The sequence below is a fragment of the Temnothorax curvispinosus genome, unplaced genomic scaffold, assembly GCF_003070985.1.
Source record: "Temnothorax curvispinosus isolate PA1 unplaced genomic scaffold, ASM307098v1 QBEX01006321.1, whole genome shotgun sequence".
NCBI classification, from domain to species: domain Eukaryota; kingdom Metazoa; phylum Arthropoda; class Insecta; order Hymenoptera; family Formicidae; genus Temnothorax; species Temnothorax curvispinosus.
The window spans coordinates 1,258,635-1,281,868 of NW_020216101.1; the positions used below are offsets into that span (position 1 = coordinate 1,258,635).

Below are 23,234 nucleotides of genomic sequence, written 5' to 3' on the forward strand. Positions count from 1 at the left end.
CGTATCTAATAATTTGCATGAATAATTTAGAATACATAAGCATATAATGTATGTCAATATAAAGTAAGTCGCGGATTTATGTTACATTATTGGTATACCATTATTGGTATATCAAAATTTGAATGTAGACCAATTAAACGTGCAAGAAAGCGAGAAGTAAGGACAGACAGAAATGAAAGAGAAAGAATTCAAACGCACATATGTCAATTTTTCTAATGCACGTATCACTTCGTTACGTAATTATACAAAAAAAGGAAAATACGATAATTATACAAACGAGCGCTCCGCGTGGTACACCTTAATATTTTGCACGCCTTGTATAATAAAAGAGAACAATAACAGAGAAAAGAAAACGATTACGAAGAGTAAGATTCGTCTGTTTGATTCTCAATATATTTCGTGCATCGAATCCAATCAAACTCTAGCTACTATTTGCTTTTCCAACTTTTTTCAACTACCTGAAAGGTATGTACAATCTATCTTGTATTGTGAGACAAATAAATTAACATAAATGTTTAAGTGATTAATAATCTTTTCTGATTGACCACAAGTTTATGACCATATTGTTAATTAGAAAATGTCAGTGTTATGTAATACTTAGACATTACAGCCAAAAATGTTTAATTTACTGTTAATGATATTTTGTTATATAATGTTAACATTGTTAATTCTGTATTCGTTACTCAACTCACATAGCTGAATTCTTTATACAAACAAAAGATTACTTTTTTATTTAATGCAAAAATAATAATTATTTATTTTATTTACAGATTTAAAATAAGCTGGATGCAAATATTTCAAAGTTTTCGAGTCTCGAGGATCGAGAGATATAAACATTCGAATTGCCTCTATCAATCTGGTTTGAAAATATCTAGATTTAAAAAATCTCATCTTTAATTTGTAGAAATAATTTAGATTTAATAGACAATCAAATTTTTTTATATATTTTGTTATAAAATATTTAAAATTATTAGCTAGCTTCTTGATTAAGCAAATCGTTTGATGAATCAGTTTTGTTTAATTGAATTGGATTTTCTTCTGTTCGTATTATAGGGTCACCATCGAGTTTCTCCAAATTTGGCAAACGTCGTGCAACCTCGACTCTCCATTGCTCTACCTACAAAATATAAGTATATAAAAATGATAAAACATTTAAAATTATGCACATTTAGAAAATTTCTTAATAATATCTTTAATAATATTTAAATTTATTTAAACTTATTACAACATATATACATCTAATTGAATCCATTTTACTATTTTGTATATAAATATTTCTCTAGGGTATAATATTTTAAAATATTTTGAAAAGTAAGTTTTTTTTTTCAACGTTATGTACAAAAAGAATATTTTACGTTTTGTACAATATTTATTAAAGAATACATTGATGTAATAAATACCTCGAGACTTTCATACAACGGATTGCCGACGTAAACTAAATCTCGAAGATTTGCAAGCTCTTGTAGCCTCACGAATTCGTTCCACTCTCGCACCAAGTTATTAGACATATAAAGTACCCGAAGATTTCTCATCGCCTGGATGCCCTTCATCTTCTCAATACAATTGTAAGAAATCCAAAGCTCCTCGAGAGTGTCGCCTAATGGTTCAAGACCGGCGAAGCCTTTGATGAAATTACGACCTAATGACAGGATCTTTAAATTCTTCAGAGACCCAACGCCTACGAAAAAAGCAAAACATATTTAACAAAGTTAATTTATATTTGCATGATATGATATTTCTATCGCATCATAATATTGCTAGATTTACAATTTATTATATATCAATATTAAATGTCGCGCGTGTTATATCGTAACAATTATTAATAAAGAATTTGAAAGAATATGTAATTTAAATAACAAAAATATAGTATATCAATTTAACATATTTCGATAAAGCATGTCGTGACTTAAACGATCGAATAATTGTCGCATGAAATTATAATGGACAGTATTGTCTGTTATTACAAGCAAACTGATAACAACAAATGAAGACATTAAAGCGCGTTCTTGCACGGTCCATTCGTAACAACGTGAAATTTCTAATTACATTTACATCGTGATGTGTCGCGAGACAGTCACACGCTTGAATATGCATTACGCATACGATAAACGTCACGAGTACGAATATGCATCAATTCTGATGCGGCGTCTAAAATCGTGATTTACATAAATCGATTAATTCATGAATCGCTGATTAATTAATCCATGATAACTCAGCGGAGGAATATAAAAAGAAATAATTTTGAAAATTTTTTGTTTTTGTAAAAACATGTATGCTCATACTTCTGAAATCCGTCAAAAATATATCGCATTTTAGAGATGCATCAATTAATATTACATAATTATTTATTAGAAGCAACAGCAATAATTATTTCAACAAGAAAATCGTATCGTATCGTGTCGTAAAAATTCATGCGACACTTATTCCATGAGTCATCCTGACACTTGAAATTTTTTTTGTAATTTTGTAATGCATTAAATTTTTACCTGCAACCTTTTCAATCATATTTGTCGATAGGGAAAGCTTTTCACAATTCACCAAAGCTGCTAGCGCATTGTCCATCTTCTCTATTGGCGGCCACTGAAAGCTTAAGATTACTTCCGTCGCCGTAGCTGCATTTTGTTGATTCTCTTCCTCCCATCGCCGTATAGCTTCTTTGCATGTAGTTGGCTTTGCAGATGCCATGAATGGGTCGTAATAATATATCTTCCCACCATCGATAAAGATTTCCAAAAAATCTAACATTTTTTTACTTGTTACATTCATTTTAAGTATTATAAAATATCGGACAACACACACATACGCATACACATCTAATATTTTAATATAAAGAAATAAATAATATTATATAAAATGTGTAATACGCTTAATGTATATGTATATGCAAAAATACATAATTAATAGCGCGGCAAAATATTGTATTAGTTAATTACGTCCATGACCAAAGCAGCATCGTAAAGCAGCAACAATTGCTCTACAATAATTGACGCTGAAAATACAGTTTCAACAGTATCCGAACTTCCTCGGAATTCGATTATCAACGCTTCATCACATTAAAACTAACAAAATTAAATATATCATTAAGCAATGTGTTAGAGACAATGTATTTACATGCATTGGCAAATAATGAACGAATGAAAAAATTGCATTTAATCGTCAAAGAGAGACATGTGCAGCTATTCTACATAATGTGCGCTAATGCATTATTTTAGCTCTTGCGTATAAATATACCTACATAACTACCTTGTATATATGTAATTATCAAGAATGCGACAATACGAGCGTTTAATTTTCCATTTTTTTTAATTTGTTTAATTAATATATATGTATAATTGAAGCGTTATGGTAAAAATCAGCGATTGATCCAATATTTTATGTTCTTCATCGCAGCTTCTTTAAGTGCCACGACGTCCAGGTAGCATCTCGTCTCCCGTACACTGTCACGAACACGTGCATCTAAGGTTACAAGAACCGTAGTACTTGGTACTACTTGTTTTCCTTGGTTGCGTGGCAATCTGCCATGGCCAGACGTTTGCAATATCTGGCACCAAGCAAAATAATCGATGCATAAAGCGCATGCGTCTGGAGCGAGTATTTGTTAACCAAGTGTCTCAATGCTAATGATTTATGATAAATATTGGCTTAGAAAAGAAACAAATAGGATCCGAAAAAACACACGCCGGGCGTGCGATCGATAAACGATGATGCGCGTTGATTCCTGACGCGTATTTGAAGGAGCAATATATTAATAACTATTGCGAAAACAATGAAAGCAGCTTGCATGTTGCTGGATCTACAGATTACTAGATTTTTTTATCATTTACAGTCAAATCTACAATTGCAAATACTGATATTAATGTCATTACAAATTCGTAAACAGCTTTACTGTCGCTTCTTCTTCGAAATAAATCGAAATAAAATTAGTATTTGTTTTAACTTTTTTAAAATAATATTCTCTATAATATAAAATATCTTAATAATTTAGTTAATAAATTTAAAGTTTTCATTAATAAACTTGTATTATATGTATATACGAGTTTATTATGTATATAGATCCCCACGTTTATTAATCTAAACTTTACATTCATATACATATACATACATATATGTATATATATATTGACAACTGCATGCGTCGTTGAATATGTAGATTCATGCATTACGTAAAAATTTTTACGTATAATCCTGTATAATCAAACAGAAAAAACTCTTGCCTATATTATAATGTCGGACTATAAAGCAAAAATTTTTTCTCAGCATTTTATTAATCAAAGAACTGGCAGTATTGTCACGTCACGTATTACAGCGAGCAGACACAATGACACTTCAATAACTAAATTACATTCATAGCTTTCGGGAGATACTAATGGAACGAATAAACAAGGGTATTTACCGGTGGCGTAACTTTAAATATGAAGTCTTTAATTAGATAAAAAGTAAACTTATCACTTTGGCATTTTTAATGAGTTTTAAGATAAGAGCTAGCCTGATAATCCCTATATTTTTTGGAGAAAAAAAGTTATGCCACCGAGAGCGTACAATACGGCGATCTCGCAGGTAACATAATGAATTAACAACAAATAAATATATCGATAATATATGTATAATAATAGATTATACAGTGCGATACTCATGGGGCTTACACTGAGTTATAGCTTAAATTACAAAAATACGCGAAGGCACTTGGTAAAAATTTTCGGTTCCTCGGCTGAGAGAAACATTTCGGGATAAATCCTTAAACTCAAAATTTCACACAGCGTGTTCGTCACAACTCGCATTTCACGCTAATGCGATCGAATTAATTGAATGACGATGATAACGACGATAACGAAGAATGCCGGAAGAAACTTGTTGAGTTCTATTTGGATCGTTAAGAGTCAAAAACACTTTTCGAAATATATTTCATGCAACAAGAGAAAGGAAGTCCATAATTTAGGTATTACTGTAATCCGAAACGTTAATTTCTTCTATACACAGTCTAGGGACAATGAAAGGTTCACACGAGGAGGGCAAATTTGCACGTCATTCGCACATTGTTCCCGTCATGTAGGTGTACAGAGGATTCTATGCACTCGGATTTTACGCTACATTCGTATTAATTCGGATACACAGGCATAGAGATCGCAGAAAATAGACAGCTTTTATTAGACACTCTCCTTAAAGATTCGAAAAAGGATATTTCTCTCTCTCTCTTCAGAAGACTATAGTTTTCTGGATACACACGCTGTACCCATTCTCTCACGGCGCGTGCGAGGAAAACACGCAATGCTATAGATTTCATTTCCACTGCGGCAGAATATTGCACACAAAATGCCGCGTAAATTATGTACTATATCAATATTGGTATCACACATATCGGTACAAAATAACGGATTACAAAATAATTAATAGAATAATTCGATTAAGGAATTTATAGAGTCAGACCTCAAACCGCGCTAATTAAAAGTTACTTAATTACGCGGTTGTACAATAACGTTTAACGTATCTGGAATTGAAATACGTAATCGATGTAATTATCTATCATGAAATATAGATGGTAAAAATTATGCACGCACGCACGCGACATATATATAGATTCGCTCAATGGCGTAGGAAACATTTTAGCAACATATATATAGGCAGCTTTACACTATATGTTTTCTAACCGTAACAAACACTGTTAGATAGCAAAGTAACCTCATGACTTTTATGTACAACTTAATGTCAAGTAACATTAGCATATTGCACAAGTTGGCCTTATACACACAATAACGAGCCGCGGGAAGCCTGTTGGTACGCGAGAAATTAATGGCACTAGCGATGCAAGCCAATTTAGCGAGGCGAGAATAGCGACGGTATTTTGTTTGCAACACCATGTAGTAGAATCAACACTCGTCAATGGAGGGACTAGATAGAGGGATGTACACGTTGGATATGTTTATATAGAACATGCTTGCACGAGTATACGTTTATACGTAAGTTTCGTATATACGTGTATTAAATCAGAAGATTAATTGATTTTATCGTACAGTAAGATCGTAAACTTAAGGGCGATTAATTCGCGCCATGGTCCAGTTTTAGTCCATATTCCTTATCGTTATGATTGATTTGAACTTTTGATTGCGTTATTAAGGGCCGCCAGATTCAGCACCACTCATAATTACATATTATAAAATTGAAAATGCGCGACGTATAATATGCTTAATTATTTTGCTAGAGCTTTCTCCTTAACAAGTGTAGAATGCTAACGAAAAATAAGATCAGATAAAACAAGCAACGAGAAATGTGTAACGGAAATTGTCAGAAGATTAATTTCTTCAATTCTAAATTATTTTATAAATAAAATTACATATAATTTGTCACGAGTGATCTGAATATCCAGCATTGCTTGAGTGAAAGACATTAACGAATAATTTAATAGCGCTACTTAATCTTTCAAAAAAAAGGAGGACAAAGTTTATGAGAAAGTTACTGAAAAGCAACGCTCAGTCACACCTGAGCCTGAAAGGGTTAATCACTCGCATTTCTCACGAGGTAATTCTAGTTAAACGAGCGTGGAATCGAGCGACATTTTCCTTTCCCCAGATACCGTGCGCGCGGTGCGCGTTATAATTTTCGCTAATTGGCACTTTGTTAACCCGATGCTAATTGTATCCATTTTGGTCCACGGACCAAATATTCGCCTTTTCCCATAGGATTACGAGATACTCTCTCGTAAACACTATCAATAGCGAATACTTAACGTTTGATTCTAAAAACTTTAAGCTACATACATATTGTTAACTCAAAGATGCATCCAGTTTCGCACATTCAGACTACATTCTCGCGAACCTTTCCCGACGCGCGGAAATTCTCTCAAAAGTCTCTCGAATTCTAATAAAGTTTCCGTCGGGAAAGGGATTTCTTGAGTCATGTCGTACTTACGTACTAATAAAACAGTAGTCGGGCAGCCCGACTGCGATTTCTTTTTTATCGCAGTGACTTAAAGTACATGGAGGTTCTCGCAATTCTTGAATTTACTATCTTCCTTGCCGAAGAGCCAAGTCAGCATCTGCCTGGCTTTCATGCTGGCGCGCACGACGCCTCTGGATTTGTACCAATGAGCGCTACCCTCGCTGCCACCGCTGTTTCGGTGCTCCTGGTTACCCTGGACCACCTTTAAACGGATCTGGTTGAGTATGCCAACCAGAAGCTCGTCGACGTTGTGATTGATGCCCACCGACACTTCAATGAACTTCGCGCGGTAGGTACATGCCAAGCACTTTCCATCTACAATGCACAGTCCGGAAATTTGGGATGAAGTATTACAATTGAAATGGTGAAGTGTTTAAATTATTGTCGTTTAAGTTCTCTATTATCTTTAATAAAAGTACGATAATAGAAGACTTAATAAAAATCCTTGTTTTTCAAAATAGACAAGTTAAGAGATGAGATCTTATAAATATATTTCTTGAACATAGAATGTTATTTTTTAATAATAAAATATAAAATTTTCTTTTACAACATACAAATACAATTCATGTAAATTTTGTATTTATAAAAAGATTAACTATCTGAAATAAGCGATACACATGCACCTACACACACACACATACACACACACACATAGATACGGTCTAATCTTATTTTTATTTTAGAATGTGCCTAATGTACCATATCATGTGAGAATGTTCAGTTTTATAGTGTCACAAAACCGCCTAACCATGTATGTGAAAAAATGTATGTGTAAAAAAGAAAGATGTTCCGCCTCTCTCTTACCCTGGGGCGAAACCACTCTGGAACGAACCAAATCGACCTTGTTCCCGACCAGAATAGCCGGTCTACCACGAAGAAGATCTTGATCGTGAAGTCGAGCGAGATATTCCTCAGCCCTTTGAAAGGACGCCTTGTCGATCACCGAATACATTACGACGAAAGCGTCTGGCAATGGCATTTTTTCCAATTCGGTCTGCGTGAAATTTATTAACTTTGAAAAAAAAAAATTAAAATTCGATTCGCTTATTTGAATAAAATATATAAAGATTAGATAAACGAAAATTTGCTTGACACGTTGCGCTTTATAACATTATATAATATGTAAAAGAACGGAACTTTTCCCTTACCTTGAGATTAGTGATGTTTAAAAATTTAAGCTCGCTTTCTTCACCATTCAGCATCACAAAAACAGACTGCTCGCTCGGCACGTCTGCAATAAGAATAAAAAATAGAAAATGAAAACCTTTGAGTATATCTTTCAGAAAGAATACTTTTATAATGATGGATTTAACATTCTAGAATGTCTTAGCGAAGATACAGCTATATAGAACATAATATCGCCATAAAAAAATGCTCTTTTAAAACTGTAGGTTCTCTCTACAATATATTTCCACGAAAAGTGCTTGTAGCAACACTCTATTTTCTTTTTCTTTATAAATAATTTAATAATATAAATCCTCTTTCTTTCTATTAGATTTTTAAATAAATAATAAAATTAATTTTAATTTTATTGTCTTGTGTGTGTTATAATATAGTAATATTAGCATATGCATCGTACTTAAACTACTAAATACTCTCTTTATCTCCTGCATCTTTACGTATTTTCTTTTCAACCATAACAGATAAAAAGTAAAAAAGAAAGACAGAACTATCTCACGATTCGTCAACTCATTTATCTCTTTCGGTTTTTTTTTTATTTGAAATAAATGTGACGATGAAAAAATAATCAACGCCACAAATAAATCTATTTCGCGCGCGAGCGAGAAACTATTAGAGCAAGGAAACGTTCTCGCAAATGACGCGAGAGAGAACCGACGTAATCTTATGGCTCTAAATGCGGATCTACGGATCTATACCGCCTGTCTAGAGCGTTGCCGATTGATTTTAGCCCGCTAACGAAATATCGCCCGTGACGTCAGAGAATCGTTCGGGTGTCGTTGTCCTAACCAATTTTTTTCGGCTGAACGGCTTCTCTAGAGATAGAGATGCAGTTCCGCAGCTGCTGACGGGTGTCATAAATAACGTTGCCAGCATGGGCGCCAGAAGCATAGAGCAAGGGACAGTAAATACTACAATCGCATAAATCTTCAAACTTATATTTCATCTTCTTGTTTCAAAAATTTTAAATGTTAAATTGCAATTAAAATAAAGCTATTTATAAATGATCTGATTATATAAAAAATTGTATCAAATATAAAAATTATTTTTTACATTTATAAAAAGTATGAATTATAATTATTATGCTTGTCCGCAGAATTAAGAGAACTAAACAATTATTTAATTTTCATCCCATAAATTGAAATATGTTATTATTATAGCATCGTATTGTGTATGTTAGTATTTGAACAAAGAGAAAACTTTAATTAATCGCTTAACGCATATCTAACTCGCATCAGCTTACGTGAGATATGCACTTTGCAACGTTTTCAGCATTTTATTCTCTTCCCTTCTTTATTCCCAACTTGTTATATGTTTCTATACACATTCGAAACAATATATTATTTTGTTCAGTAAAACAAAATCATTCCAATAACATTTAATAAATAAACAATTTTTAAATTTGCAATTTTTCTGCAGTCAGCGTATAGATGAACAGAATATATTCTATTTATTTATAATTAATAAATATTGATTCTTTAGTGAAATGGTGATGGAAATAGAAAGAAAGGTAAAAGGCAAAAGAAACAAAATTGGTAAAGAAAAATATATTTTCAAATATCTAATATTTAAATAGAAATTTTTTCAAAATAATTATCTACTATTGAGGAACACGCGATTCAAATTTTCGTGCTCTTCGAACGCTGGTACAGCTTTGTCTTGCAACACTCTGTTTTCACAACATTCCGCGATAAATTTTCGGAGTCGCGAGATATTCTTTGAAATGTATCCGTAAATTTACAACGTTGCGTTTCGCATGCTTGACTGTTGCCAGAAAATGGAGGTTAACGGTCAGACACGCAGAGTTGACGGATGTGTACAGAGTTTCGCGGAAACACGAGAGAAAGAGAGAAAGAGCGAACTGGAGAGATACGTTTTTCGATCATTCGAACACAAAGACACGCGCTAACAAGTGAACGTGGAAGACGATATCTACAACACACTAGTTGCTTCTTCTATCTTATCCAATTATAGAAAACAGAGAAACGAGAAAAAACATTGTTACAGATTTACTAAACTTAAAATACTACTAAAAAACAAACTCCGCATGTAATTTGAATAATCACATCGCGAGGAAGATTGTAAATTTTCAAATAATAACACGAAAGTACGGCGATTCTGTACGGAATATTTGACGTAAAATGCAGTATTGATATTATAATAAACATAATATTTTTCCGAGGCACACATAATAGTTGTGATTTAAACGCTGCTTCGCTTTTCAACGAAGACATATATTTTTCACGAGATAATTATCTCAATAAAACCGCGCGTGCGGGACATAACGTAATTAACGCTCAGGAACAAGTTCGATTGATAGCCGATGACGGGAATATCGTGCATTCAAAAGGGGACTGACATTTTGGGGTTGCAAGATCGCTGAAATGCGAATAATAATCGTGGAAATTGGTGAATTGAATTCCACCAGCGCAAGCGCATGCCGCAATTTTCGTTTCCCTCGGTACAAATTATTGATCTTTCAAACGCTCAAAAGAATTTACATTCACGTTTTTAATTTTAAAAACACGCCCCGTTTGGTCAATAAAAAATTCTCTATCCGCAATTTTTATACAGATAAATCACTGTTTGATATTGAATATGCGATCACATTTTATTTACATGAAATTTAGTAGAAACAGTACCTTTCATCGAAAAGTAATCAAGCTTTATTTATAACAAATTTTTACGTTTTGACCACAAATTTTATCGGTAAATATCATGTTGCACGAGGCTTTAAATAATTTAATTTATTGCAATAGTATTTCAATCTCAATTATTTATCCTGTTACATTATTTAAAATATTTTTTTAAACCATTTCTTAAACATTTTTTTTTCTAGTTTTGAAATATCAATTCATGCTGTTTATTATTTATGTAGCATCTAATAGAATATCTGGTGCAATTATTAATAAACCGTAATTATTACAACTATGTTACAGACAATTAATTTACAAATTTAACATGGATACCTATAAAAATTTCACGTATTAATATATATGCAAAATATAAGGAATTCGGAAATATCACAAGTACTTATCATCAATACACCCGCCGGATCTATCAATATTGCAACACCCGCGATTTCCGCCATAATTCGGCGAAAGCACAGCAGTGTATTTTTGAAGAAATAGTAAACTAAGGAAGAAAAAAAAGGAAAAACATAGAAGAAAGGAGAAGAAGAGAGACTCAACGAAGAGCGAGAAGGAGAACAGACGATGAACAGACGCGAACTCTCTATGATGTACGCTTATAGCACGGAGCGAACGCAAAATTAACCGCGGCTATTTCCGAGCGGCTTGTTCCTGCACTTTTCTTTTTTATACCTTCGTGGAAATCGTTTCGTTTGCTTTTCGAGGCGGACGTATTCCATCGACTCGCACACACTCGACGCGAGCGTCGCTGCTCCCTTTTCCGCGCGAAGTCACGAAGTACGTCGCGATTGTAGCAGCTCCGACTGTACAAAAAGCTTTGCGCACACGAAGTAAAATATATAGTCGAATGATATAGTAGACCATAAAACTGTGAAGGGAGCTGTGGCGAAAATGTAAATTGTAGAAACTTTTTTTTTTTAGAAAATTGACAATTTTACGTAAAGAAAATATACCGAACCAACTTCAGAAATTCTTTAAGAAAATAACTTGCGCTATTTTGATTGCAATAATGTATATTAAATTGTCTCTACACTGCTTTACAGCGATTACGAAAATAATTAAAATATAAAGCAGAAAACTGGTTTGTATCAACGTGCATAACGTAGACTTCTTTTGCAATATAGATTTAATTCAAGATCAATATATATTATTTTTTATATTTTGTTATTAGCAAAAAGATTTACTAGATTTTTATAATTTTTTATTGAAATTCGGATGACTGTAAGCATCGATAAAAAATGATGAAACAAATAAGAATATATAATTTTAATGGATGTGATTTGCATACTTTATTATCAGATACAGATGTATTTTTAGTTTTATAGCAATATTATACATATATTATAATGTTTTATAATGTCATAATTTTTATAAGCAATTAATTAAAGTAGGGAAGAGAAATATTTATTAAAAAATATAGCATCCGTTCTCTCTTTTTCTCTTTCACGCAACGAGTAGCCTCTTGGCCTCGATCTCAATTTGCAGCAAAATTATCGCGCGAAACTTGACATCAGCCTAAATTCTTTTTGCTCGCGTCGGCTTTCGATTCAATTTCGATCGTGGCTAATCTTAATCCACACGAAACGCAACGATACGGAGTGTGACTGGAATAGAATCGCGTATACAGAAATTTTGAACGTGACTGTAGGCGGACTCGTAAGACTATTTTTGCCTCTATTTTCCCTGTCGTTTGTCGTTTTAATTATACCGTTCCCTTTTGCTCATTTTATTTTGGAAGAATGCAGATTCTGCCCACGTCCAACGATTTCGATAAAAATGTCAGGCATATTATACATTTGAAAATCTACTCTGTCATATAAGATTATACAGTAATTCATTTGGAAAGACTTTGCATTGTATTAAAAAATAATTTTATCGTTTGTAAAATCATCTGACAAGAGAATATTAAAATTTTCGTGGAAATTCTGGCGTTAGTTGATATCTATAGCGAAAAGTTTCTTTCAAGCGTTAGCACATTTTTATTAACACACAACATTTGCTTGTTTTGTTTATCAGAAATATAGCTTCATATAATAGTATTAAACATTTATTTTCATACATTTCAAACGTATTTTTCAAAGAAATTGAAAAATTTTACATTTAATTTGTTTTATCAATTTTCATATTCCAATAAGTTAAAAAAAATTACACAGTGTAGAAAATATACAGATTTACCAGGCATGTAAATTGAGTAAACTTAATGAAAAAATGAGTAATAAACTGAATGAAAAGTACGATTTTGCATAGATTTTAATTATTTAATTACAAATTGAAAAATTTATTCTTCTTAATTCAATGCATTCGACATTCCTATAAGTTATGTCATATTTTAAGAAAGATCATAAATTTTTAAATTACTTTGTCACTTTAAATGTCAGTCTCATTTTTTGGTTAAAGTCTGAAAAAATTTATTCCATCAAAGGTACAATATCCTTTTCCATTTTATTATCAAATGGTCTGAATACAATTATAACAATCATTAATCATCTCGCATAACGGTTTAATTGACCTTTTCGTCATTCATGAATCTTCCGCAAAAGCTTAGCCGTTAAGCTTTTTGCGTAATTGATCGTGGAACTGATTTCCGCTCCATTTTGCTTGAACTCATTTTCGCAAACCATCCCTTTTTACGCAAATCCCGACTATGTTTACAAAAGTAAACATATAACATCGGAAAACTCTCGTAAATATTATAAATAATACTTATAAAACAAATGGATTGTAAATAAAAAAATTTTATCTCTTTCCTGGAATATAGTAATAAAAATTTATCAGCAGCGGTCTACAATTATTAGTTATTTAATCCTAAAATGTATAATTTATGTAGCAAACCCGATAATATAAATAATAATTAAATCAACTTAAGACGTAATTCGAAACATACAACCCTGCTGTATTAATGTGTTAACATAATTATTTGTCATTATTACATTATTAATTAATACATAATTGAGATAAATGAAATACCTTTTTATGAATTTCAGGTAGTTAATTACGAAACAGAGATAATGTAATAAATATTAATGTGCTTAAGATTTTGAGATAAATTGCAGAATGTCACAAAACTATACACGTATACGCGCAACTGATGGGCTCATTGAGTTATTATGACACCATTATGTATCTGTGCTATAATGTGAACGTAATCCATATGCATGCACGATTTGTCACTCTAAACATGATTATAATCCCAGTGATTAAAATGTACTCGCTAATGCACTTTAGAATACAGGATGAACTCGGGGCGCATAACGCGCAAAACATGTTCCTATATTATACAAATCACATTTTCATTTATATCGCATAATTTCTATCGCATCGTTGAGGAACATTATTAAAAAAACGATGGTTGACGGTTATAAGGTTAATAAGCGAGAATAGGTTCATCGACGTGCTAGCAATGACAAAATTCGATAAATTTACATAGAGATAATTGTGTGTGAGTGTCACGATTAAATTATTAAACAAATTACGTCAATAATGAAGATAATCAACTAAAAAATGTTGATGAAATATAATATTACGTATAATTAATAATGGGTGGACAAATTGTTTTCTTGAGACATATATTTTGTTTTAAGAAAACATTTTTTTCTCGTATAAAAGTGAGTGAGAGAGAGAGAGATTGTATTTAGATTAGAAATTGAATAATTATTCTAAAAAGAAAGATTTTAACAGAAAAAAATCAAGAATCAAAGAGGCGGGCTTTTTCCTTGCGAAAAACAGCCAAAAGTCAATCAATTGATTTGTGCTTTATTTATTCTTCTTAAAGATCATAATTTATTCACATTGTAATTACACATTTTATAACTACTTGCTGAAAACTAAAAGGTCGAGTTATACTAATACTTTATTTATTTCTTTTTAGATCAATCTTATTGATAATCCACACGAAAAAGAATTGCGAAATAAATAAAATCTATGGGCACTCGATTGACATCGATCACGAAGAAACGAGAAGAAACTTTGTAATAACATCTGCAAAAAGATTAGAGAACGAGGAAAAATGCAGAGTAACTGTATATACAATAGGAAGAATCACCGCCTGACATAAGCAACAAAAATATGCAAGGAAGTGAGTTAAAGTTGTTAACATTTTCATAAATTGGAGCACGCCAGCAGAAGCAATATTTATTCCTTGATAATTCCATAGGATTTGGCACGAGTCACTGTGTTTCGTTCCCGAACTTATTCTTCACGACACAGCGAAAATATCGCGTCCACTATGTTTCATTAGTTCGCAAACAGGATTTCATGTGATTTAATTAACATTAAAAATTTCATCTCTTCTTTAAATTAGAAGCTCTATTATTGCCTTAATGGAATATGTTCATGTTTCATATTCTAGCTTTATACGTTTGGTAACGATGTGCAAAATGTTTCGCGCAGGAAGTGTTGCGAGGGTTTACACCGGGGCTCTCGTTACCGTTATACGAAACCATTATCTCCGCGAAAGCCGCTTGCCTGCGCGCACTAGACATAAATAGAAAATTCCATTACATTGAGATATATAAAAAAAAAGCACGAGTGAGGAAGAGAGAGAGAAAGAGAGAAAGAGGAGGAGAGGAAGAGAGGGAATACAGGGCACAGATTTTTTCTACCATGCGCGAGAGCATGCCCCATTGTTTGATAGCTCGCACGAATATCGATCGTAATAGCGCCGGGTGACGTCGCCGAACGCGGATTGAATGTGTCCAACTGAAACAATGCCTCGCCCGTCTCGCTTATCATACTTTAGCACCAATGAAAGAGCTGTGAGGAAGTTTTTCAATGAGAAGGAGCAGGAGCTGCGAGGGAAAACAAGCAACTCGAGAAATTTTGCATGATTAATTATGATTTATAAAGCAAACGTTATTAAATCAAATTTACTAGAAGGGAACATTTTTCGTGAGAAAGGTAAGCACAAAAGTTGATTGAGATGACATTACTTAATTACTTGTCTTGCTCAGTTATTTGATGTAAGACATGGCGTAAGAAATAATATGTAACTACATTTTTTAATAAGCAAAATTTATTTTTTTTTTAAATCAACGTTATTTAACGAAGATCGAAATATAGTCATCTTGCATGAGTAAAATTAATGGAAAAATATGGTAATTAAGAATGACACGTGAACGATGAGAAAGTCGCGTATGTTTTAACAGGTGGGCATCGCAAAGATGGACGGTTGGCAGAATGGCAGGATGACGATAATTCACATCGTCGTCGAGATGGCATACGGTCCTCGACCTAGATGCAAATTTTATATTACGCGAGATATCACTGACACTTTAGTAATCGATACCAGGTGACGAGCGTTTTTATAAAACGATACTCACGATTCGAGAGCTTTTATGCGGTAAAACCATGCGTTAAAAAAAAGAAAAATTGTGAGGATGAAGTGATTAATAGCGCAAGATTTTTCATAAACGAGATACAGTTATAAAACTTTCCATTTAATTTGAGGTAAATCCTTTGTCAATGTTACTTTAACGGAATTTTACTTTATGGCTGAGTTATTAAAATATCTGATATTAAAGATATTAAAGATTAAGAGGGACGCGAGAAATAAACCAGCGCCATGAAATGTTTGCTAAAGAAATATTTATTTTAATTTGTTCAAAGAACTCGCCTGCAAAGTATTTACCGAGCAATTCAATAACGCCCCGTATATTAGATTTAAGATATTTTAGAAGTTGCCTTTGATTAGGCAAGCAAATTACATCACTGCAATCTTGCACTGTATATTAAAAAATTTTAATATATTGCTTTTTATATATTTACGTCCAATTTGTATGCATTTTACTTGTCGCAATAGTTTAATTTTTAAATAATAAAGTAATGAATATTATTATATTTAATAGTAAAAGACATATATTTTTGTATTCAAGTACGTTGTATTTTCTATTACTTTTATATATATTTTTTATAGTTTTACATATATTATTATATTTCCCACTTTTTCTGCTCTATATTTAAATTGTGTTAATTACTTTACTATCCCGTATTCGATTTATGTATATTCGCTACCCCTATATCTCATAATCTTGAATAAGAAAAATCATATTGTTCTATGAAATGGAAACAAAAGGGGAAAAGATATTGTATGGTCAGACGCATGGGTTATTCGTCCCTTTTTTCATCAAGCAGTATGTCAGTATTATTTGATCTCGTTTCAAGATATCGACTTAAGTACCGTTCAATCCCTACTTATTCGGAGAGAATAGCGCATATCTCAAGAGCTTAAGAAGCCGGAAACTACGTCTTTCTCAGGCGGAGCCTGATGCCGTTTTTCACCGGGCGCGCAATCGAAATACACACCGTCGCGTAAACTCACGCGATATTACGAGACGATCGTGCCGGGTGCGAAGTATAAACCGTTGAAAGTTGCCATAAAGATTATTTGCCATAGAATTGATGAAGAAATGTCCGTCAATTTCCTCCCTGCAACCGTTTCCACGTGATAGTCACGTTTACACGACGTGGCAATAAAATATTCTATTAACAGACGTAATTCTGGGTGCTTTCGAACAAGATTATGTTTACATATTTCTCACCGCATTGTGCTTTTACTCATCGAAGGAATCACTCGTAATTTTTTCAGAAATTTGATCGAAATAATAATATAACGGAAACCGGAAACTTCTCGTTAAATGTGCCATAGGTTTTTATAACTTTTTTTCATTTGCGGTTCGAGATTATTTTTTCCTTACCAAAGATTTTGTTGTAATAAAATTTACTTAATATTGAATAATAAGTAAGTTCGTTGTTTATTAACAATCGGAGAACACATATATTTCAGAAAAATCCGTAAATGTTTTTAATTAAATTGCTTAGGCTTTTTCATTAAAAAAAAAATCGATTTCAAGACTCTAGAATATTTATAACGTGCACACTATTATTAAAATCTTTTCATTGAACATGATTGTAACGTGTTTATTTTTATAAATTGTTGAAAATAACACCTAGATATTATTTTTTTAAAGAGTATTAACTAACAATAAAAAATAATGTTACAATAAAGAAGTGACTTTTTCTTAAATTTAAAATCGCGTTTTCATCACGACTATTACAATATATTGTACTGTAAAACATCATACTATAGCGTGACAGGATGTAAGACTCACCTCTTTGTCTATCGTAGGCATTTATACATTCGCTGGTCATAAACTGACTGATAAGGGCGGTTTTCCCAACTCCCCTTGTACCTAACATAGCGACGGTGTGTGAAGCTACTTCCTTGGGCGGCAGTCGTCGTTCCTCGTTCTCCTGATCGGCAGGCGCTAGAGAATTTGATCTCGATCTTCTTCTCCTAAATGAATCTCCTCTGTTGACGACACCTATCGAACATACAGTGATTGTCAAAACATCATATAGATAAAACATACACAAATGTGTAATAATTTAATACAATTATTTGTATAAAGATTAATCGATAACGTCGTAAAAATAACAGCCCGATAAACGATAAATGACAGTAACAATTTTTCAGATGTACTTTATCGTTATCAAAGTTATAGCTATTATGAATCATCAACATCTCTTTTTACATAAATTTTGTGAATCTCCGTGTTCCCCCTTTCTTTTATATTTCGTAATTTGTGTGTGCTTTAATATTTATATATTCACGGGAAAAGAGGATTGCCGATTGGCTATTATAGCAAATCTAGTCGTAAAATATGGATAACATTTTTTGCAAGCAAGAGCTATAATTTAGCAATAGTATAATAGCAAAACCTTTTGTTAAAGTTTTGCTACTATTGCTAAATTATAGCTCTCCCTGCAAAGAATGTTAGTTATCTATATTTTACGACCAGATTTGTTATAGTAGCTAATCCGTTTTTCCGTGTTCACATTTGGTTTGCATTGCTCAAATATATATCTCTGTGCATATTCACGTTTTCTTGTATTCAAAACACATTGTATATTCTAAACATCATCACGCCCTTTACAGCGCGTTGACCCTGGTTAATATCACTAATACCATAGTTTGCGTGGGCATCATTTTAATATGTACCCATGGTGGAAGAGCTGAAATGGGACGGTCGGAATTCTCAACAGAGAATTTCATCTCTTAATAACGCAATCCTCGCGAAATATAAAATAAATTTCACGGTTTTCAAAAGAACTACACGTACATAATTCGCAGTTCTTATTGAAATATGTCTTTTTAAACGTAATCGAAAATTACAAGAATTGAATAAAAAAAAGTTATGAATTGTTTTTTATTATTTGCAGAGTATACTTATAGAGTATATTAGAGTACACTTAATATGACCATATGTCTATTGTTAAAAACAGATACGTTTACGCATTTATTAAAATGTATTTTAAAAAAACGTTTAAATTTTTAGCAGGCATAATATCGACGTAACAAAGAAAAATTAATAATTTAAAATGTTTATTAAAGAAGAAGATTATTTGCTATTTAGTCAAAGAAATATGTATAAAAATAATCAATAGAACAAATCTATTGATTATTTTTATACATGTTTTCTGGAAATTTGTTTCTGTGGAAAACTAAACTCATCAACTGTGTGTTGATAGTTAAACACATTTAGCAGCTTAATGTAACCAACACGAAAGCATTCCGTATTGACACAAAGATCGACTGTTCCTAGATTCGTGCATTTGCGTGGAAATGCACGGAGATGCCGTTAAAGTAATGGATTCACACGATCGCTCTCGATCGGCCATTGCTGATAATACGAACATCGAATCGATGTGTAGCCAAACTTGTAAATAATCCTTAGACACTGCAAAAGTAAACTTCGAATGTGAAACACGCTTCTGGTTTCGTGTTAATGCATTTACGTTGCATTGCACGTCAGGTCGAATCAGCTAACAAGGCGAAAGTTGCACACCTGTGTACAGCGTGGTTGTCTTCAATGCATTAAACATGAATGTGCACATGTAACGAACTGAATTACTCTAAGTAAAATACCTGGTTTCTTAATAATTAGATTTAAACAATTAAAACATTAAAAATATAGAAAAGATGATGGGGCGGCAGTGTGGTCTAGTGGTAGAGCGCCAGACTCGTAATCTGAGAAACTAGGTTCGAGTCCACTTGAGCACGTAAACATGGAATTTATTTTTCGAAAGCTGCGCTCTTCGTGCGAGAAAGGCTCTTGTGCGGAGCAAACTGGGCTCCGTCTTTCGGAAAGAGACTTTAAGCCGTTGGTCCAAAGGATTATAAGTGAGAGGAGAAGGGTAGTCATGGATGAGAATTGTAACTCTACGGGGATCGATTAAAAACTTCCATTTTTACTCCATTATAGAAAAAATAAAATGATAATAAACAGAAGCACTTATATACGTAAAATAGGAAAAAAAAAAGGTCATTTTCCTTTCTTGCGGCGATAGTTTTTTCGTGGTGGTTACTGAGGACAACAAGGTATATACGTGGGGAAAAGATAATCATGGTCAACTAGGTAATTCTGAACGTACGGAAGAATTCTTAGAGAAGCCACAAGAAATTAAATTCACAGACGTTAAAATAGGTAATTTTTTTATTTTTAAAATGCATTTCTAAAGATGTGATAACTTATAAAAGGGGGTTTTTTTGATTTCCCGGTCCTGAGGGAGATTGGTGTCTTCTGCTCAAGGCAATGTGACACAAACAACTCTAATCCTAATATATATATTTCAATCAATCTCTTTTACCGTCGACCACTATCACTATGCAATAATTCTTTTAAACTCTTAAACGGATTATTAATCCATTGGAACTTTAATCCTTAACTTTACTTCCCATTTTAAATGGGCCTTCCACCTCTTAAACGAGGTATATGTAGGATGAAAGCCGGGTCGAAATCGAACCACGGACCTTTGAGTTACTAATTACTCACGAAGCCCGAGAGCCATGGCACTCGTCATCCCGTATATACGCAAAATAGTAGAAAAAGTCATTTATTTTTATTGCATCTAGTATTAGATTTTACAAGTATTTAATTTTTTCGAAAATTTGCGAATAAAATAACAGATGTGGTACGAAAACCTTAGGCATATTCAGAGGTTCATAGACCTGAGATGATTCATGAAACCATTTTATCTGTGAGGTGATTCATACATCAGTTTTGTATCATACGCGCGAGATGACTCAAATCCAAGTCTCGCGCCTCACGAAATTACGTGTTGATTGAAGTGAAATATTTTGAAATTTCGACTGCTATTTCCATGTCAAAGTCATTTTAATTCATCTCTCTAGTTATGTTTTACATTTAATTAAATTTACTTTTAATATAATTTTATTTCTGTACATGTATAATTTCATTTAGATAAGTATTAATTGTTATAAGAACTCATTATTTTTTTTTATATATTATCTTATTATTGATTTTACAATACTGGCGTATTAGTTTTATTAAGCTTAATTATTAGAGCAACGCAATCGTGCATTTTTTTTATCAAAAAAAATCTACGCTCTTTCTTTCTCTCTATATATCTCTCAATCTTTAAATAACAAAATATAATATTTTTTGCAGATGTTTTCCAGCAAACAAATGCCATCTTCCATATTAAACCTGCTTCGTTGAAAATTTGGTAAACACCATTAAGAATTAATTTTGCCATTGTACTTTTAATTGTTTCAAGAAATAAGAGATCTTCGAATCGATTCTGCCAAAATGTTCACAGGCATTTATTATAGATACGTTAGCACATACGTGTAAAGCTCGCGTTTGATAACTTATGCCCGCATCCGCGTACACATGCACGTGTATACGCCGATGTCAACGTGCGGCTGTCAACCACCGTTAGCAGAACAACGCACGTCCTGTTCAGCGACTCAGAATACCGATATCCCGTCCGTTCGTCTGTCCGTTCCTTCCCTTTGTCTCGCGCCTTTGTCAGCGCGAAGTTTAGTCCGACATGTGTGCTACTTGTGCGCACGTACTTGTACGTACGAATGAATGAAAACGGGAAGATCGATCGCGTGCGCGCGCGCGCACGCGTGTTAAAGAGAGAGTGAGATAGAAAAGAAATGGAGAGAAAATTGGACAGCGCGGACAACTCGCGGGTACAATCCGATTTCCGCTCCGACTTCGTTAAATCCGGAAAAATTTCGTATCACGTTCAAACGATAGTCAGGCAAGCGTTAGAGCAACAGTGATCTCTTCCCAGGCGTCATCAACTATATTTTTATCGATACGATAGCGACAATAATGTGAATCGGATGAAATTTTGACAAATCGCACAGCACCTGACACATGATAAACGACATGCGATGTTAAACGATATATTAGATGCGGTTATAATCGAATACAAAATAATGCAAGACTGAAAATATGATGACAATATTTCAAATGTTTCAAACAAACGCCGACTTTGAAAAATTATTCGTGTTTTCTAAATAGTTTCCGATTTCAACGATAATAAAAGTTTTGTTATTTATTACGAAAGGTTGTTTATCACGAAATGTCATTTATCACGAAATGTTATCCGAAGGGATTTAAAAAAGTATGATATGTGATTTAAATGCCATTTATTTGTTGTAGGTAACAATGATTTTCGGCGCGATCTCAATTATATAGAAACGTATATAAATTATTTTACTGCACACGCAGCTTTGATAAATGTATATCGTTATTTACATGATATATAATCGAATGGAAAATAGGTGTCGATTGCAATACACCATTGATTACTGCAAGGTAATGTCAGCTGACAGGAACGGGCTGCGGGTCGCTGCGGGACCGTTATTTTCCACGTGCTTTTGATAAAAATATCATGCGGCGCTCGACTGAACTGCCGTGATGCATTGGTGCAAGGTTTTTCACGCTTTTGCGAAAGTAAGTTATTGCACGGCGAGAAATGGGGAAGCGTCCACCCCTTTAGCTGTGCGTTCGTTCGCGCGCCGGCTGGTTTCCGACGAGCGAATAGCTGTTGGCACGACAACGTGGTACAGGTGCACCGATTTGACCATCGAATAAGTGAGGTAGATTCTATTAATAAAAGTTTAAACGTTCGATGTGTACGATCGAACGACGGCTGCCAAATTGTTTTGCGCGTACTCAGACGCGCGCAATGTTTCCGCGTTGGGAATGATTCGCAAGACAAGATTTCACGACGCGATTAAATTCACCATCTTTTAATACTGTCGTTTGATGTCGTTATAACATATAGTTAAGTGTTTATGTGGGTGTAAATGTTATTATGTGCGTGCATGTGTATGCGTGCGCGTGCATATGTCCTGCAACCCTGTTGCTTTTGAACCGTTACGTTCATTGATCCAAGATGTGTAAAGGCGACTTGCAGGCGTCTCTTAGACTTTGATGTTGTTTATATGTTGTATAATTTCAAAATAAATTAAGTAGAAAACTCTTGGTCAGATTTTGGAAATAGAATATCTGTACTAGTCAATATTGCTGCGTTTATTAGCTCATAATGTACAGGTTTAAAATAGCTTCATAGTTTAAAAGCGTTGGACAGTTTTTAGATTTCACGTTTTTAAATTTGAAATAAGATTCTCGATACGTATAAACAACACGG

At 33.2% G+C, this 23,234-nt stretch overlaps 2 protein-coding genes across 3 annotated transcripts in view; both read right to left on the reverse strand.

The window, feature by feature from the left end:
- Positions 1–790: 790 nt before the first annotated feature.
- On the reverse strand, positions 791–2,766 carry LOC112455679 (dynein light chain 1, axonemal-like). The gene is made up of 3 exons (XM_025017762.1): positions 2,487–2,766; positions 1,401–1,678; positions 791–1,117 (listed from the first exon to the last, which is right to left on the reverse strand). Exons 1-3 carry the CDS (start codon positions 2,764–2,766, stop codon positions 971–973), a joined length of 705 nt encoding a protein of 234 aa, XP_024873530.1. The 3' UTR covers positions 791–970.
- Positions 2,767–4,581: 1,815 nt separating this feature from the next.
- Positions 4,582–23,234, reverse strand: part of LOC112455678 (GTP-binding protein RAD) — a 39,194-nt gene continuing 20,541 nt past the window's right edge. The window contains exons 4-7 of one of the 2 annotated variants that reach the window (XM_025017761.1): positions 17,870–18,082; positions 8,082–8,164; positions 7,738–7,927; positions 4,582–7,248 (exon numbers count right to left, since the gene is read on the reverse strand). In XM_025017761.1, the coding sequence (XP_024873529.1) occupies positions 6,962–7,248; positions 7,738–7,927; positions 8,082–8,164; positions 17,870–18,082 (773 nt within the window). In that variant the 3' untranslated portion in view covers positions 4,582–6,961. Of the gene's footprint in view, positions 7,249–7,737; positions 7,946–8,081; positions 8,165–17,869; positions 18,083–23,234 lie in introns of both variants that reach the window. The other variant, XM_025017760.1, reaches the window with a different exon arrangement.

Excerpts from the sequence above, each read along its gene's own strand:
- LOC112455679 (XM_025017762.1), bottom strand. The coding sequence starts at position 2,766 with ATGAATGTAACAAGTAAAAAAATGTTAGATTTTTTGGAAATCTTTATC. Across the intron at positions 1,679-2,486 it reads TATGATTGAAAAGGTTGCAG|GCGTTGGGTCTCTGAAGAAT; the intron begins GTAAAAATTTAA and ends CTTTTTTCGTAG. Across the intron at positions 1,118-1,400 it reads CGTTGTATGAAAGTCTCGAG|GTAGAGCAATGGAGAGTCGA; the intron begins GTATTTATTACA and ends TATATTTTGTAG.